Source organism: Cyprinodon tularosa, unplaced genomic scaffold (genome assembly GCF_016077235.1).
Source record: "Cyprinodon tularosa strain WSP-4 unplaced genomic scaffold, ASM1607723v1 ctg53, whole genome shotgun sequence".
Taxonomy (NCBI): domain Eukaryota; kingdom Metazoa; phylum Chordata; class Actinopteri; order Cyprinodontiformes; family Cyprinodontidae; genus Cyprinodon; species Cyprinodon tularosa.
In genome coordinates this window covers 835987-856249 of record NW_024039263.1, presented here as the reverse complement: position 1 = coordinate 856249, position 20263 = coordinate 835987, and the positions used below count along the sequence as shown (strand labels likewise).

The 20263-nt window shown below is 35.7% G+C and overlaps 1 protein-coding gene across 9 annotated transcripts in view; it reads left to right on the top strand.

Annotated features, from left to right (window-relative positions):
* The window catches only part of ntng1a (netrin g1a), a 176798-nt gene extending 162714 nt beyond the window's left edge, over window positions 1–14084 (top strand). For all 9 annotated transcript variants that reach the window (XM_038304283.1, XM_038304287.1, XM_038304286.1 and 6 more), the window contains one exon: window positions 12688–14084. In XM_038304283.1, coding sequence (XP_038160211.1) covers window positions 12688–12938 — 251 coding nt within the window. In that variant the 3' untranslated portion in view covers window positions 12939–14084. The remainder of the gene's footprint in view (window positions 1–12687) is intronic.
* The last annotated feature ends 6179 nt before the right edge of the window (window positions 14085–20263 follow it).

Genomic DNA, 20263 nt, shown 5'->3' with positions numbered 1-20263 from the left:
ACTGTTGTAAAAATGCATATTCACCCAAATTTTACACCCAGGGATAAAAATATGAATGTTAGAACGACTACTTACACACAATCTCCTGATGTTTAGATACCATTTTGATTTTTTTTTAACCACCAACAGAACAGTCAAATCCGCATCACAACACCACAGTTTCTAATTTGGCTTTCAATGCAAACATTACAAATGCTGACAGCTTGTTATAGTTGAAGGTGAGGTGTAAAAACTAACCCTAATTAAAAGCAGGTCATAATAAGATTAAATAAATGTGATAAAACCAAAGGATGCTGCATGTTTATGCATTTCATTGTAAAGTTTAATGTTAATCATGTAAATATTTTGTTGAATATATAAAAGCTAAATGAGGGGAAAGAGATTAAAAATAGCATGAAGTTCATCAGTGATGGAAGGACCCCTTATTTAGGGAACTAATGCTCAGATACGTTGTACATAACCCTCAATCAAATTATCAGTCAACGATGCAACAAAATCCTTACAGTTAAGTACCCTTATTTTCACATTAGCATGATAAAATTCAACCTTTAATTTCAGGTAACTTTTGAAAGCCACTGTAATTGTTTTTGGATACGTTCATGGTGATAGCAAGCATTATACAGTTACTATCTACCCAAGAGTGACAGTTGGAAAACTTTTCAGTCCTGGTCTTTTTTTTTTTTTGCCTTCGCTGATGCAGATCTTCTGTTCATGACCAAGACCCATCCTGCAGTCAGACTGGAAAATGCAATTAAAACTTAAATCTCTCCTCAAACACATCATTTTCCCAGACACGCACACCTAGTTCACTGGTTCCTTCTCTAAATATTATCACTCATATCAAAGGCAAACACAACAAATCTTGTCATTTACTGCCTGCGCTGCCTTTGTTTACTGGTGGTAATGCGAAATGGTCGATGTGGGGGAATTGAAAGCGGATAAAGAGCCGCAGAGCTCTGAAAGGAGGTTCTGAGGCTATGTCGGTGCTACAGCACCTTTAATCTTACTGAACTTACATGTCTGACAAAACTTGTTATTGACGCTTGTTTTCAAATAATCAATAACTTTGTTTCATGTTAGATCTTGGCTCTGCTTAATTGGCAGGTGATAAAGCACGGTGGCTGCAGGGGATGGCAATTACCTTGACCTCCCTTTGAATTAAGCTGAACTTGCTGTTCAGCCTTAACCCTTGAGCTGAATTATTTTTGAACAGGATAGTTCTTTAAGAGAAAAAGAAATAACAATATAGTTATTACTTCACAATGAAAAAAAAACTAACACTATTTTAATCTGTATCCTCAATTGTATTAACATTGAATTTAATATTATTTCTGGTTACTAGATACCAGAATAAAGAAAGATGTTTTTTGTTTTTACTTTCTGTAAAACATACAGACCGAAGATGTGCAAACAGACCCCCCTATTTCCATAAATTTGTTTTGATGCTCTGGTGACCTAAAATTAGGTGAAATTGGGGGAATATGTTTTTTTATGAAGTTTGAATTACAAAACAAAATATCCAAAAGAAAAAGGCACAAGCTCACAACTTTATAAATAAACATTAACTTGTTAGTGGAAAACATGATATACCGTATGAACAATCTTGTATTTTGTACTACTACTCTTATTCTCATAACAGTTTCATGCAAAATCATCCCTCGGATACTTTTTTGTTATCACATTTCAATTCAGTAATGTGATTGGATAAGCCAAATTATTTTGATATTATGCTTTTATGAATTTTTTCAAATATGAATTAGAAATCTGCACTCTGTATTCAACCTCATTTACTTTGACTCCTAAAAAATAACTCAACCTCACTAACTGGCCACTAAAGTCGCCACAACAGAGGTAATCTATAGGTACGTTAAAGTGGATTAGGCAAAAATAAAACAAGCATAATCCTATCTTCAAATAAATCAATATACAGCAAGCATTCCTCTTAATAATGTTTATATAGTCCCTTTTGAGCCTTAAGATGTTTTTAGCAGGTGTTCTTAGCAGACATTAAGATTGTGGCGCATTATTTATCAACATTAACAAAACTTGAACCAATGACATGTATCATGCGCGTTGCTTACTCTAGATGCACTTTTCTGTCACTTTACTGTAACTAAAGGCCAGATAATAGTATTGGTATCAATAGCATCAGTAATGCTGTCAGCATGGCAGCTAAATCTGAATACTTCCACGGTTCTCGCTCTCGCTTCAGGGAACAGGTTCATATTATTTTCAGAGTGCTAATTGTATCCTATCCCTTTTGGCATAAATTGTTTTTGCAGTTTTTCACAATTCTATCTTGGGGTGTTCCTCTGCTTCATTGCTTCTCCCATAGACATGATATGAAGTGTTAGGAAAGTTACTTTAAAAAGAAGTTATTCATAGTTGCTAGTTACTTTCCCCGAAAAAGTAACAAAGAGTACGAAAATTAGTTATGCATGGCAGTATATTTTGATAGATGTTATGTTCTGTTTCTATAATAAAGGAACAACAAAGCAAACTAGATGTTTCAGAACTTGATTAATTTTGCAGGTCTAGAGGCCTCAATTGGCTTTAAAGTAGGTATAAAATTGACAAATAATGCTTTTTAAACAAATTAGCAACAATTAAATACACTGACCCAAATTATCAATTGAGTGAACAAACATTTTTACAAAATCAGTTAATCGCAAGAGTAATGTTACAAACAGAATCAGCAACAACAATTAATTTGTTTTTTTGTTTTTTTAAGCAATGTTTTTTTTTGTATTTTTAACATACATATTTACTTTTGTTTAGTTCAATTTTTGTAGTAAGTCTCGAGATCCTATTACTGGTTGATCCAGTACCCCAAATTGGGTTCTCACCCCAGCTTTGGGAATCAATGCTCTAGACCTGAACATGTTGGGGGCATCATGGTATGGGATGCCATGTTGGACATTAATCAGAATCAGCTTCCTTTACACATATGAAATCACACTCTCCCACATACTATACTGAAAACCCTGCTAGTAAAATGCTATCATGCTACAGTCAATATAAACTGTTGAAAAGCTTTACCATTTATACAATATAGTAAGAAACAATTATCCATTGAGTGAGAATCTTTTATACAAACTAATGAGAACCTGTCGTATAGAAACAAAAAGAAGGGTATTTAGATAGGAAGGGGTAATATTAAAAGAAGAAGATTTTCCTTTAATCTGTAAGATGTTTAATCAGACCGGAAATTTCTAGTTATAACAAGAAGCTATTCAACATGGCTTTACACTTTATATCAGCAATCCCTGGCAAATATTTTCCCAATCAAAACAGTTCAACACTTGATTCATTGATTGACTTTACTGATCTCACTGTGGAGAAATTAACTTTTTATATAAGCTCAAATAGTTAAAGAAGAAGAATCTGCTAAAGGAAGAAAAAGCTGCATGGGATATATAAAGTATATACAGTGTACCACATATGACAGCCCTTTTTTTTTTAATTTTTTTTATTTATTTTTTTTTTTTTTTAGTAGGACCATCCTGCAATGGACTGGTGACCTGTCCATGTTGTACCCTGCCTCTTACCCATAGACAGCTGGATATAGGCACCAGCACCCCTCGCGACTCCACTTGAGATAATAGAAATAGTTGCATTACTGAACAATAATTTGTCTAACACACAATCCAGCAGTAACTTCTGACCTTTGGTTAATGTTGGCCTGGGTATACTAGGCTGGGGAAGAGATATGAGACCCTCAGTAGTTGAAGTTGTCAGCTACTGGCCTGTTGCAATTGGGCCCTTTGTCATCTTTGCTGAAGCCAAATATTACTCAGTACTGCAAATCTTTTTGTTAGGACTTCAGCAGGTTGCTGAGCAAACATCATAGTTTTGATTGGTAAAATATTGACCCAAGATCGCTGATATAAATAGAGGACTAAACAGAAAATTGTTAATAAAACTAAAACCCGTGGCCTAATAGAACACCTCCCTGTTTCACTGAAAACCCTTCCTAGTTAAACACTGTTCTTTGTGACTAAACTGGAAATATTTGTTTACTTGGTATGAAAGGTTCCTGCAGTTCTTTTTATATGGAACATTTTCACAAATGTATATAAAATGTTCTCCTTCATTTGTATAAGAGGTTCTCAAGGAGAGTTTATGTGTATAGCACAATTCAGCACAAAGATGATTCAAAGAGCTTCACATAAATTAAACAGTCAAATACAAGGAAAATAAAAGCAGGTAAATATAATAAGATAAAAGCAGGTAACAAAACAAACAAAATGTTTAACCCCAACCATAAACTAAGGCCCCGTCCACACGAAGTCAAAACAAACACGAAACGCTAATATTTTCCAGAACGTTTGTCTTAAAGACGGAGACGTAAAATAAATGTGATCGACCACATGAATGCATGAAAACGCTGCAAAATGTATGCCAGGCCTGTAAGTGGCGCTGTGGTGCCAAAGCAAAAATAGGAGAAAACAGGCAACGAAATGTTGGCCATGCGCAGTAATATTTATACATGGTTGCCCTGCGGGTCCATTTTCGTGGTTCAGTCAAATTCAGGTGCTGAACTATGTCGTCGATATTGCTCTGTTCTTCCTGGAGATATTCCAGAAGAAGAAGATTCTGTTGTAAGCCCGACAGCAGGGTGAGTAGCATGAGCAGCAACCATTCAACACAGTACGGCGCCATTGTTGTTGTGATACTGTGTTGCGCATGCGTGTTTATAGAGGCGACGCTATGACGCATGCGTGTAAGAAAAAAAATGCGGTTAGAGCTTAAAGATGGAAACGCGAAAACGGCCTTTCAAAGTCTTCCCACTCTGAAGGCTTAATAAAAAAAAGATCGTTTACAGACCCCCGAATACCGGGTTTGTATGGATGAGAGGCTGGTTTGGTGAAAAATTTGTGAATTAAGGCCAGGGTTTGACTTTGTGTGGAAGGGGCCTAATACCCCACTTAGCAGTTTAACTTCAACCGTCAAAGGCAGCTCTAAACAAATAGGTTTTTAACTCTGACTTAAAATAACTCAGGCTTTCAGCCCTTTTCCAGTCTTCTGGGAATTTGTTCCAGATCAGTGGAGCATAGGAACTAAATCCCTCTTCTCCTTGTTTGGTTCTAGTTCTGGATTAACAGTGTAGACTTGAACTAGAAGACCTGAGTGGTCTGGGAGATCCATACACTGACAACAAATCCGTTATTTATAGACTGACAGAAGGATTTTAAGGTATATTTTCTGAGCTACAGGGAGCTAGTGGAAGGACTTCAGAACCAGGCTGATGTGTTCTACTTTCTTAGTTCTAGTGAGAACATGGGCAGCAGAGTTTTGGATCTGCTGCAGCTGTGTGATGGACTTTTTAGGCAAACCTGTGAAGACACTGTTGCAGTAATCAATTCTACTACAGATAAATAAATAAATAAATAAATAAATAAATAAATTAGTTTTTCTAGATCTTGCTTGGACTTTAATCCTTTAATGCTCGAGATGATAAAAGGCTGTCTTAGTAGCAGCCTTTATGTGCCTCTGTAGGTTCACGTCTGAGTCCATCATGACACCAAGATTTCAGCTATAAGATAAGATGATATAAGATAAGATCGACTTTATTGATCTCACAGGGGAGAAAATCACTTGTCACATTGGCTCTATAGTCAAAAGAAGGGCCAAAAGGAGGAGCTTCTTTTGGCTATTGAGCCGATGTGATAATTCAATTTCTCCACTATGAGATCAATAAAGTTTACTTTATCTTATCTTAAGGCTAATATCTTGGTTTCTATAATCATTGCTTCCTCGCTGTAATTGCTTACTGACATCACTATCTTGTTTCAAAGGTTCTCCCTAGTTTTTATGATGTTTTCACAAGTTAAATGGCAGATTCTCATTAGTGTGTATGAGAGGTTTTCTCTCGTTTATATAAAACATTATTACTAGGTGGTACAAGAGCTTCTCACTAGCATGTATAAATAGATAGTAGATTAGATTGAAGGGTATTTGCTTGGAGTTTTTTTAGAAGCTTGCAGCATATTATTTGGAAGAGTTTTATTTCTTATTTGTTTATGAAAGCTGATAATGTTACAGGTGGCACCGCATATCATGATGACACAACATATTCTCATTATCAGTGCGTATGAAATCGTACGAAAAGTTATGCACACTATTTCGTACATTTTGGACGTTTTTCCTTAAAAAAACCTCATCAGTGCGCATGCACTGGCAGACAGAAAAAAAAAGCAGATCCGCGGACGGACGTAAAATTGGGAAAAACAGTGCAATCATCACTTATTCATGTCTCTAACTAGGTTGCTTGCTGTTTTATATCTTAGGGTTAGGGTTAGGGCTAATTGTAATTTTTATTCTATATTCGTGAAAGGTGCGTCAAATGCGCATGCGCATACGACGAAAAAAACATACAAAACGTACAAAATTACGGTGCATAACTTTTCCTACAATTTCATACGCACTCATAATGAGAATAGGTTGGATGACAGCATATTCGTTTCAGGAGAATAGAATAGAATAGAATAGAATAGAATAGAATAGAATAGAATAGAATAGAATAGAATAGAATAGAATAGAATAGAATAGAATAGAATAGAATAGAAAATCCCTTTATTGTCCCAAAATTGGGAAATTCTGGTGTTTACAGCTGCAAAAAGATTAGAAAAAAAATCGAAAAAAATGTCACACAGAAAAATGTATAAGAATAACATAATAGTAAAGAGTTGAAAGATAAACAATAAAATACTATACTGTAAAATGTTTAACAATACTGTGCACCTGGAGAATAAATAAATAATATACAGCTATTGACATTTTTACAGTATATTTGAAAATAGCAGCAACATCTGAGATGTGCAGAATGACAGCAGCATGTTATTTAACTGACAAAGATAGAAACTAGCTAGACATGATGGGAAGATGGATTCGCAACTTGTGGAAGCAAAAGGGCTATACCTACCTCCCATGAGAAGAATAACTGTTAGAGCTAGAGCAGCAAAGGAAAGGTTCAGTTTGGTGCAATATTGATTTGTTAGAGTGGCCCAGTCCAAGTCATTTCCTAAAGCCAATTGGAGAGTCTTTCATAAGACTGAAAGTGACCTACACTAGAAAACTTTGGGTTGTATTTGCAGTAAAACTTGTTGTTGTAATGGAACAAGAAGACAGAGTTTTTTGCAGGACATATTATTACCGATTGAAGATTTGCATTATCAAATCCTTTAGAACACAATGATAACAACATCTGAACATTTCTGTAATCATTAGTATTCCTAATACTAACATGCTTTACATTCTAAGGTTAATGTAAAGATCCCTTTTCAGCCTTCTTGTTTGTTTTTTGCTTTGTTTACTTCATAAAAAGTGAACAAGCTAAAGAGACGTGTTTTATGAAAAAGTTTTGCGTTTGTGATTGGTTGTATTCCCATTGGTTTTATACTCTCCTTTCATCAGAGAGGTCTATTAATCTAACTTGTCTTCAGATGTCATCCTTGAATCAACAATAATACAAACTTTCTGGGCCACGTAGCACCTCTTTTCTCTTCTTCAAGATACACAAAACATGAGACACAAATATAGTCTCTAAAGAAAGGTTTTCATCAAAGCTCTATTTGGCTATTCCTGGGAGATGGCATGCGTCTGGTTCAGAGTATAAGGAGAGAGACCTTATATTTGTTGTTGTGATATTTATGGTCTGCAGACTTCATATATTACTCACCGCATTGTTTTCCACTCCTATAAACCAACCGAAATGGGCAGAAGTGGCCCATTTGTTTATCACTGTTTATTCGTCTCTGTTGGTTTATTAGTTTGTGCTGTGCAACTCTGTTTGCCTCCAGCTTGCTTGACAGCTTGCCTCCACTGGGAATAGAGTGGCCTCGGTGTCCCAGCTCTAAATATACACCAATTTTCACCTAATGTTCAGTTTGTTTAAAGTCAGCGCTGTCTGGGAAAACCCTGGAAGGCACTGAGGATATTGTGGATTTTTTGGTGTTGTAATGCAGCTGAAAATTTAGTAATAGCCCAAAAGTTAAATAGACAGTATTTGTTGAATACTAACAGTTAGACTTTACTGCTTTGGAGGCTTTGTTGTTATTATAGATATTTTTGGATGTCAAATTATAATACTTTTAAATTCGGACTCAGTGTTGTGCATATTGCATGTTAATCAGTCTATGACATGGCTTAAAATGTCACCAGTTTATTTATTTATATGTGTATTTGACTGATTCACTGGTATTTCTGATCTCATCATCTTACAGTTTTGGAATAGAACATCACAATATTAATAGATGCAATTGGAGAATTCATTTTCTAATCGTCCATTTTGCAAAGCTGTGACCTTTTGATTTTAACTGTAGCCAATTACCTTTTATTCTCTTTAACTATAAGTAACATAAACCTGTTTTTTTTTCTTTACAACATTATAAAACACAATTAACATAACAATATATTGGGTTTTCTTGAACAAAATAATAGCTTTAATCAAAATAGTTTTTTACTAGCGGTTTTTCAATAGATGAAAATTCTCTGTTAGATGACAGTCTGTACAAGTAAACCTTAACTAAAAAGGATTAAACTGCTTTTCTTTCATGACTTGTTATGAAGTATTAGGTTAGGAGAAAATGTCACACTGGATGCTTGAGATGTGAACGTTATATAACACTGCAGGCAAAATTTCAAGATTATTTGAAAACAAAAAAACAAAAAATAAAAGAAACGATTGCACGTTTGACATTTCAAGATGTCTTTAGTAGCTCATATTGATGATTTACATCAGCGAAGGGGTTAGCATCACTAATCAATGGATTTATCTATGAAATCCATGTTAGATCCTTAATTTATCTGGATACTTTACATAAAGCCTGATAAAATTTTAGAAAACTGTGTTTTTCATTGCAGATTTTTAACCTTAATAGAAAAAATGAGCAACCTTTCTATGATGTGTTCAGCCTTTCTGTTATTCACTGAACCCAATGGACAATGATGAATGTAATAGAAAAACAGTGAAAATACTTCTGTAAAATACATGCTTTCTTTTCTGGATGATTATTTTAACATTTGTCCCCCATTTTAAATATTCCACTTACACTGAAATTAGCTAAATTTAACAAATACAGTAAGAAGTTTAAAACGCAGATGTTGAAAGAGTGTCCTAAAAACTCAAAACAAATTTTTTCTACCCTGTTCTCTGTGTATTAATATGAACAATATAAAAAAAACATATGTATTTTGATAAAATCATTCCCTATTTGTAATAAGCCAATTGCCACATCTCTAAAACATAATAAAAATTAAAATCTGAACCACTTCAAAATAAAAATATTAATCTGATTAGTGCATGGAGTAAAGTCAATACATTGCCCTCTAACATCTAACTCTGACTCTAATGTGATTAGCTATTAGTAATATAGTAATAGTTACACTACTGCTACTCCCAAAAGGAATAAAAGTTAAAAAAAAAAAAAAAAAAAAAGAACTTATGCAATTTTGGTAGATATGTCACAAAATGGGTAGAATAAAAAAATAAAGCATACTTTTAAAATTGTCAAACAATATGCATCATTTATAATGAAACTATCATTGCTTTGGACATTAAGGATGGCGAGCACATGAAGTCAGAGCCTTAATGGGCCAAGTTTTTAATAACCAGACTTTGATATTTTCCTTTTTTTTTTTTTTTTTTTTCATTTTTAGTATTTTTTGTTAAAGCTACAGTGTGTAATAATTACAGGGATATACAGTCAGAAATGTAATATATTATACATAACTATGTTATTTATCATCATCTACGAGCTCAGCCTCTTAACCTTAATATTTGCGTTGCCTTAGAATTCGTTATTTATAATTACATAGGAGCGGGTCTCGCAGCCATGGAGGCAGACATCTTTGCGCTACGGCAGCGCAGAGCCAACAAACTAGCGATTGCGAGATCGCCCATTACGCTCGAAAGTAACTACGGCAAGTTGAGAGAGATGAACTGAGACGGTACTGAACACACAGACTAATGAAATACTATCTGTAAAATTATCTATGTAAACAAACCTCATCACTTGAGAAGGTAGGTGATGCGGACGTCGTGGAAGACATTTTGTCCCGTAACGCTCGCCGTACTGTTGGGGGGGAGAAGCGGTGGGGGGAGATGTTCATGTTGCTGCGGTCTGCAGTCTGGACGTTAGATGTCGCTGAAAATTACACACTGTAGCTTTAAGTTAATCTGTTTAGTGTATGGATGCATTGCAAAGGTACGAAAACAAAAACACATATTGAGAATCTGCTCGGCCCACCTGGAAGGAATTTGGGTTATGAAGAAACTTTTGATCCAATTTGAAAAAAAATAATGTTTTATCCTTTTGACTTTTTCCAACAGTAAAGGTTTGAGAGAGAGAAAGTGGAAGTTCATTTAACAGTGGTGGGCCTTAACATTTCTTACAACTACCTTATGGTCCTCAAAGTTCCTTTTGAAATGAAGAATTTTGTTTCCACTTTGTTTGCAGTGGGTCCAGAAAAGTGTAATGACTCCCATTTGTTGACGATTGTTATCAAGACCTTTACAGAGATAGCTGTCAGCAGAGGGTTCTCAGTTCAAATGGCTTTATGTTGTGTATATATAAGTGGTAGATGACTCAATGCAGTCAAAACATCCCTCTAGCAGACAATGGAACAGCTGAGTATTAATTAACAGAAGTGCAGTTCACACCTCTAAGTCTGGAGTCTTTTTCACAGAATACTTTAGAGGCAGTTCTATTTCTGACTGAGCTGCTGTGCATGACAGAAACAACTCAAGGTTCCTTGTGTGCTGTTGTTGAGTGAAAGTAAAAGAAGCTTTTTAACATTAAACTGAGGCAGAGTCTGCAGAGAAGTCAGCTTTTTTTCAAGACAATAGAAAACTATCAAATTAGCACTATGCTTAAGTTTTAGCCCACACACACATATATATATGTGCTCCTCTATTTTATAGAAAAGGACACTTTGAGAGGGTTGGGAATATTGGAAGATTGCCTTCTGGACATTACCTCAGAAAATGTTTTGGGAATTGTCTAAATAGAAAAAGGCTTCAGGGTTCCCTCACAACTTTCTGCAAATTTGTGACTGGCTCAGTAATTTACTAGAAAAGCTAGATGTTTAAACTAGGGCTAGAGGTTCCTATGTTTTTATGAAAAGTTCAAATTGTTTGTCAGCTCTGGTAATAGCTGAACAAGTAGCATACATTCATCTTTTTATATTTTTTTAAGATGAATCGACTTGTCAAACTTTATCAGAAATGTATTTACTATGTGCACCAGTTAAGTAAACTTTATATAAAACCGAAGCTCAGCTTCATTGCTTTGCAACAGTGTTCATAATCCTTAAAATGCTACATGAAAATGTCTCACAAAAGGTAGAAGTCAAACATTAGTCTATTTTGCTGGTGTTTTATTTAGTAGACCAATCCATGGTAAGAAATTTAACACGATTTTTAAATGTTTTACCTATATATATATATATATATATATATATATATATATATATATATATATATATATATATATATATATATATATATATATATATATATATATATATATGGAAAGTAGAGCATGCTTGTGTATTTCGAAGCCCATACTTCTAAATCCAATACTTGGTGACCAGCATTCTGCAACCTTTAGGCTTTTCTCTATTTTAACACATCTACATGAAGACATCAAGGTCATTATAAGGATTCAGTTGAACTAACTGCATGCTGGGGAGGTCAATCAGCTATTTGAAACAGCTTTGTTGGCCCAGGGACAGATTTATCTGTCCTGCATTTTTTAGAAGTTTCTCCTCTTTTAACATACCTGATTTAACTGTCAGAAGCAAAAGTCTATTAATCATAAATTAATGGAAATCGGATATATTTGAGCAGAGACAGATCTAAAACACACAGAACACCAGCCCTGATCTAGTAGAATTTAACTTTAAGTCACTTGTAAAACTAGTAAATCTGGGCTGCTGTGTGAAGCCCTCAGAGGTTTGTCAGACAACACTAGTGAATAAACACCATCATTTACGGTAAGAAACACAGCTCAGGGGTAAGGTTTTGAGAAGGTTTACAGCAGGGTTATAAAGATTATTGTATGACTGAAAAACTTCCACAAAATGGTCCAGAAAAGCCTTTTGGGTAGATAAGGGAAGCAGCCAAGAGACCAATGTTAAACCTGGAGGAGATCAGTTCAGTTTAGGCCATAGGAGATGGAATAATAAGAGGTTCTCTGATCAGGCACGATAAAAATATAAAATTTCAGTCAACATGCAAAGTACTGTGTGTGAAAGAAAAATCTCTACTCCACATCACCTAAATGTGTGTTGTTCTTTTACATAAAAGAAATCCCACGAAATATATAAATATTTGTGAATTTGAGATGATGAAAGGATGAAAAAGTGGAATGCCTTTGCAAACACTGCAATAGCAATTCCTAATTGTTGGTTTAACTGTGGGTAAGTATTCAGTACGCTATAGGCTTTTTTTCAATATATGCAACATACAGTAATAAATGCACGTTTTACAAGTATGCAAAGTAATATGTCTGATTATTTGACAATTTTCTAGAATTTCAAAAAAGGCTCTTATGTTTAGATAGGATGAGTTCTTATGTTGCAGTATCGTGATCATCATGATAACTTTAATTAAAGTTTCATCCAGTGCTTGTGTGTATGAGATTCTGACCTCTCCTTCTTCTGTTAACATTCCTCTTACCACAGCCCGGGTGTGTGACAACGAACTCCTGCGTTGCCAAAATGGCGGGGAGTGTGTGAACAACCGCTGTAGCTGCCCCCCCTCCTACACAGGCCTGCTGTGCGAGAAGCCCCGCTGTGAGTCCGAGCTGGGGGGTTGCAAGGGGCCCGATTCAGGCCAGGCTCCCCTGAAGCCTCCTTCACTCTACAGTTTGCTGACACTACTGCTGCTGGGTGCCGCATTGCTGAGAGCCCCCTGCTGGTCCGCCATGCTCTGAAGGGACCTATTCCTGAGTGGGAGCGACTCTCACTCCCACCACCTTCACCTTAGCCCTCCCAAACCTTTCCTTACAGATAATCTACAACCATTTTTTTAGAAAAAGAAAAATCATTAGCTTTCTGGACTGTGACGCACTGAGCTTCTCGCTGCCAGACTCGGTGCTGACAATGACGAGAATGTGCCAGACTAAAGCAAAAACTTTTAATTTAATTTCAAAGAATATAAAGTAAAGAGTATACATCTAAAATAAAAAGATATTATTAAAAGTATGAATAACTGAGTATTTGCCTGATAAATCAAAGAACGGTGAGTCCCCCCCCTTTCCCTCTCTAAGCCATACCAGGTTCATGAGATCCTTCCAGTGTGAGGAGGAATAACTCAACATGACAGACTTGTTCACTTCCTTTCTTATTGCCACGGCAACAACAGCTGCAGCCAATCAGCTCTCGCACAAGCCGACGGTGGCCCGTGGATCCCAGCCTCCCCCCCTTAGGGACGCTTGTGCAAGGAAATGTTTGCTGGACTGGCGACGATGAAGAATATGAATAAGAGAAAAAAAAACCTCCATGCTGAGCAGCGAGGAAGACCGTCCTGAGAGACGAACTGTTACACTTCAAGGCAATGACAAACAGAAAAAGGTGAACAAAAGCAACAAAAAAACAGAACATTCTTTGCTGTCATTGGATTCTGGATAGAAGGAAATCTGTCTGGATTACCTATTTGTGACACAAGAACTTTGCTCCTGTTAACCCAAACATGCCACACCTTCACAGGTTTTCTGTCGCGTCATTCCTCCTGTTCAGCCCCTGTACCTCAAATCCCCCCAACCCACCCACTCCTGGCACGCTGCCACTGACCTGTGCATTTGTGAACGTTACTCTGTAAACCCTTGTTGGCTGAAAGATTCTTTTGTCCAATGTTAGTGATGCACATGTGTAAGAAGCTTCCCCGGCCCCCTCTCACCCCTTCCTCTACTTCCAAAAAGATAATCCAGTAAAGCTGTCCGACTCCTCTTCTGTCTTACAGCCACCTTGCTCCCTGCAATCGTGGACAGAGGGTAATTTCTACCCTAAGCAGACAAGAAGCGCATAGAGAACCATCAGTGTATTTGCAAAGTTTTTTTTTTCCTTGACAGAACAAAAAATAAAGAGTCATGTAGTCCTTTTTGTATCTCTGCCAAACTGTGATTGAAAAAAGGCAACCTTTAACGTATCTATTTAAGACATCCAAATGCAGAAGCAAGGCTCTTCTGCTCTTTTTATTTCCTTTTTTTTAATTGATCATTATTTTATTTTATTTTTTTAGTTGTGCAGTTGATTTCCCTTTGTATTGGCAACGTGCTGGCATCAAAAAAATATTAGTTTACATATAAAGTATTAATAAAGTGTATTAAAATCCCACCAAAGGACATTCTAAATGTTTTGTTCTTGCTTTAACACTTGAAGATTTAAGTGAATAAAAGTCTTAAACAAAGCTGTCTTGAGCATTCATGAGTCAGTTTTCATTGTTTAATTTCAATTATCTAAAATGTTGCTTTTATTGGTTTATATTATATAATTGTTCCTCTTTTGGTAGAAATATTCCCTGTTTTAGATTATTGACTACTTAAAGCTACAGTGTGTAATAATTACAGGGATATACAGTCAGAAATGTAATATATTATACATAACTATGTTATTTATCATCATCTACGAGCTCAGCCTCTTAACCTTAATATTTGCGTTGCCTTAGAATTCGTTATTTATAATTACATAGGAGCGGGTCTCGCAGCCATGGAGGCAGACATCTTTGCGCTACGGCAGCACAGAGCCAACAAACTAGCGATTGCGAGATCGCCCATTACGCTCGAAAGTAACTACGGCAAGTTGAGAGAAATGAGCTGAGACGGTACTGAACACACAGACTAATGAAATACTATCTGTAAAATTATCTATGTAAACAAACCTCATCACTTGAGAAGGTAGGTGATGCGGACGTCGTGGAAGACATTTTGTCCCGTAACGCTCGCCGTACTGTTGGGGGGGAGAAGTTCATGTTGCTGTGGTCTGCAGTCTGGACGTTATATGTCACTGAAAATTACACACTGTAGCTTAAAGGTTAGCAGGGTTCTGAAATATTAACATAACAGGGGCTATGTTGACATTTGCAGCATCTTATAAGTATTGTTCTCAATCTCATTATAATTTTGTAATGTAATTGTTTATATGACTTGTATATAAAGTGTACTCTTATAAATTGTTACACTTCAAATCTCTGACAAACAGCTTTACAACAGGCTGGTTAACTACTGGTATTTTTCAAAATGAGTTATCAATATATTTAGGCTTATAATTACAAATTAAATATTTATCAAGAATTTTTTTTTCCTCTCTTTTCATAATTATTGGGAAAATATATAAACACAGCTAAAAAGAATTACCTGAAACTGAACCTCTAGCAGCATGAAATAAAAAAATAGGCTTAAAAAAATTCCCAAAGTTCTCAGAAAATGACGCATCCAGTCCAGATCTAGAGAAATTAACAAACAGGAGGGCAAAATATCTGTTAATATTTACTGGACTCTAAAGGGTTTTTAAAGCCTTGGAACTTGAAGGGGTTCTCCTTTAAAATCTATTTAAACATCAAAAAGACTCAGTGTGTGGGTTAGTTTAATAGGTATGCTACAGGCACAGCTAACCTAACTACTGTCCAAATATCAAACAAAAGATTTCCATTACTTTGATGAGTTTCTAAGTTCAGTATATATAACAAGGTTTTAAGCCATTTAATTAGATTTTGATTCCATAATAATCCTTGGATGACATTCAGTTTGAATTGATGCAGTGGAGATTTTCTCATTGTGTGTTGCCTCTGCTAGGTCACCCATGCTTCCACCTGTTCCTAATGCTGTCAGTATGAGAACAAATAATCCTCAAAAATTATTTGCTTAACTACTAGATGACTTTAAAGCGCTAACACAGTTTGCTAGTGTTGATGAAAGTACCTGTTTATGTAAAACATCATCTGGGAAGTTTCACCTTCTTCCTACGATGGAGTATTAGGGCCAGTCTAGAGATTATTTTTTTTCCAATATTCAAGTAATAAGATTATGAGAATAAAGTAATAAAATTACAAAAATAAAGTCCTAAAATTACAAAAATAAAGATGTAACATTACGAGAATAAAGTCTTAAAATCATGAGAATAAGTCATAAAATTTCAAGAATAAAGTTGCAACATTATGAGAATAAAGTCCTAATGTTGCAAGAATAAAATTGTATTTTATGACAACTCTTACAAGAAGCACTTTTTTCCCTGAAATGAGGAATGTTGAGCTTCATGTTAAGTTATACTTTGACATCGGTTTGACAAATAAGGAAATATTAAGTCTTTTAGCACACCAGCATTAAATCAGGCGGTTTGTCAAAGTGGACTCAGGTTGCTGTTCGGGGGTTCTGTTCAGCCGTCACATGCTGGTCGGAGCTTGAAGCTTTCTGTCTGAAACGGGTTGTGGTGTGATGACTTCATTCTCATTATTTTTCAACTTTATTCTTGTAATATAATGACTATTCTCAAAATAAAAAAAAATAAAAATTCTCTAGCCTGGCCCTAACACTCCATTGTATCTTTCATATCATGCCCCACTGGAGAGTATTTTCTGTACATGATATTTTACTTCACATCATTGTTAAAAAAAATTTTCCTCAGGTTTCCAATTTTGAATATTTTACGAGTGCTTTAGTCGGTGTAACATTGCTTCTTAAAACAACATTGTGTCAAAAACAAGCATTTCAAAAGAAGATGTGAGAGGTTAGCTACAGTATCTAACCTCTAAGAGTATTTTTGACAAGATATTACACTGTAGAAATTTTTTTTCTTAACATCCTTGCCATGATCAATTATGTAGGGTTTTATTTTTGACAGTGAATCAGTTTACATAATATAACAAATCCCTTTTTTTGTCTTGTTTCTTAAACACAATCACAAATTCTGGAGCAGAAACAGTATTTCAAGACTTATTTTCAGATATATATTCCTAAAAGATGTGGAAAAAATCACAGTATTGTAATGCGAAAAAATTCACAATTACCATCAATTATCATTCACTTATTCTACCATATTTGTGTCTCTGCATTAAAATAAATAATACTAAAAATCTAATGCTTTGATTAATTTTCAGGTTAACAGTGATATTAATGATAGTAAGCTATTAAAAAAGTCAGAATTTATTTATTTTTTGACAGAACCACTAAGGTTTTTTTTTTTAGAGGTTATCACTATCTGATTGTCACAGCAGTGCATGCCATCTAGTATTTATGTCTTTTATGCTTCCATCTGTACTTGCAGACCAACGTGAATCTCATGCTAATTATTCATTGATAAGTGACAGCAATTCCAATGATTATTTATGTGCATAGCCTATTAAAAACAAAACATTAATCTTGTTTGTCTGTAATATGGATCTTTTTTTTTCCTTCATTATCTTTTGCATGTCTGGCACAGACTGTAGAAACTCAGCATTCACAAAAGTTTTTTTACGAACTGCTTTAAAAATGACAGCATAGGTTTTCATATACAGGTGCTGGTCATAAAATTAGAATATCATGAAAAAGTAGATTGATTTCAGTAATTCCATTTAAAAAGTGAAACTTGTATATTATATTCATACATTACATACAAACTCATATATTTCAGATGTTTATTTTGTTTAATTTTGATGATTACAAATGACAACAAATGAAAATCTCAAATTCATCATATCAGAAAATTAGAATATTACTGAAGACCAATAAAAACAAAGGATTTATAGAAATGTTGGCCAACTGAAAAGTATGAACATGAAAAGTATGAGCATGTACAGCACTCAGTATTTAGTTGGGCCTCCTTTGGCCTGTATTACTGCAGCAATGCGGCGTGGCATGGAGTCGATCAGTCTGTGGCACTGCTCAGGTGTTATGATAGCCCAGGTTGCTCTAATAGTGGCTTTTAGCTCTTCTGAATTGTTGGGTCTGGTGTATTGCATCTTCTTCTTCACAATACCCCATAGATTTTCTATGGGGTTAAGGTCAGGAGAGTTTGCTGGCCAATTAAGAACAGGGATACCATGGTCCTTCAACCAGGTACTGGTAGCTTTGGCACTGTGTGCAGGTGCCAAGTCCTGTTGGAAAATTAAATCTGCATCTCCAAAAAGTTGGTCAGCTGCAGGAAGCATGAAGTGCTCTAAAACTTCCTGGTATGTGGCTGCGTTGACCCTGGACCTCAGAAAACACAATGGACCAACACCAGCAGATGACATGGCACCCCAAACCATCACTGACTGTGGAAACTTTACACTGGACTTCAAGCAACGTGGATGAAGTGCCTCTCTTCTTTTCCTCCAGACTCTGGGACCTTGATTTCCAAAGGAAATGCAAAATTTACTTTCATCAGAGAACATGACTTTGGACCACTCGCCAGCAGTCCAGTCCTGTTTCTCTTTAGCCCAGGCAAGACGCTTCTGACGCTGTCTGTGGTTCAAGAGTGGCTTGACACAAGGAATGCGACAGCAGAAACCCATGTCTTTCATACGTCTGTGTGTGGTGGTTCTTGAAGCACTCACTCCAGCTGCAGTCCACTCTATGTGAATCTCCCCCACATTTTTGAATGGGTTTTGTTTCACAATCCTCTCCAGGGTGCGGTTATCTCTCTTGCTTGTACACTTTTTTCGACCACATCTTTTCCTTCCCTTCGCCTCTCTATTAATGTGCTTGGACACTGAGCTCTGTGAACAGCCAGCCTCTTTAGCGATGACCTTTTGTGTCTTGCCCTCCTTGTGCAAGGTGTCGATGGTCGTCTTTTGGACAACTGTCAAGTCAGCAGTCTTCCCCATGATTGTGTAGCCTATAGAACTAGACTGAAAGACCATTTAAAGGCTTTTGCAGGTGGTTTGAGTTAATTAGCTGATTAGAGTGTGGCACCAGGGGCCATCAATTTTGAACCTTTTCACAATATTCTAATTTTCTGATATGATGAATTTGAGATTTTCATTTGTTGTCATTTGTAATCATCAAAATTAAACAAAATAAACATCTGAAATATATGAGTTTGTATGTAATGTATGGATATAATATACAAGTTTCACTTTTTAAATGGAATTACTGAAATCAATCTACTTTTTCATGATATTCTAATTTTATGACCAGCACCTGTAGTTAAATGCAGATTTTTTAATGATTTTTTTTTTTTATTGACACCAGGTAGCTTAATTTGGTTTAGCTAATAGCCTTCCTGAACACTTCATATTTGGTGAGATAATAGCAATAAAGTTTAAAAATGGCAACACAGTTCAATTTATTAGGCTTTATGGAGGATAGAGTAACAGTGCTCTCCAAAGCCCACCTTTTGCTGCACACTGCTGAACAGCTGACTGAAAAAAATTCCCAACAGTCTACAACGTTTTCATCGCTATGAAAACAGACAAATTCTGAAGTCTGGAAATGTTGCTGAAGCTAACAACATATATAATCATGGTACGGAAACTAAAGGCGCAATACTTTCCATTCTTCTTAAGGTAATGGTTTCAAAAATACAACCTAAGATGAAGACACTGCATAAAACTTGACTGGATATGGAATACAGGTGCATTAAAGAATAATAGAATGTCATGAAGTTCCTATTTTTGTTTGTGTGTCATTTTTGGAAAGTGAAACTCATTTATTATATAAATTATTTACACAAAAATAAAATAGCTGAGGGTTTTGCAGTAGCAGCCTTTCAAAATGGCCCTTCCCAGTCAACCGCTAGCCGAATGGCAGCCCACTTTCGTACAACTCCCAGTAAAATCCCCTCCAACTTCCAGTCACGGGAGCGACCCCCCTCCTGGGTGTGCATACTTTTTTACTTTGACTCCACCCGTTCACTGAATTACAGGGTCTGACCAGGAGATGACGCTTCTCTTTAGATCTTAATGTCCACAAATCATGACAGAAAGAATAATTTAGTATAAAGATTGATGCTTAAATGGGAATTGTAGGGGACCAGCCAAGGACCTATCAAGGATAGTGGGGAAATTTTGAAGGGCTACCACTTTATTTGTAAACCTACTGATCCTCGCCTAAATATAATATAAGCAATGAGGACAGTCATTCAAACCCTCCATAAAGATTGTAAATTACAAAAGATCAAGTTAAAAGGAAAAAAGTGGTAGAAAAGGTAAACTAGCAATTAAGACAACTATAGTCTTGAAAATTAATTTTACAGACTATGTGTGGACTTCATCAGTTTAGAATAAAGAAATGCTTAAAAACTGACTTTGGAAATACTTATACAGTACGTACATAGAAACCCAAATGCACATATAGTACCA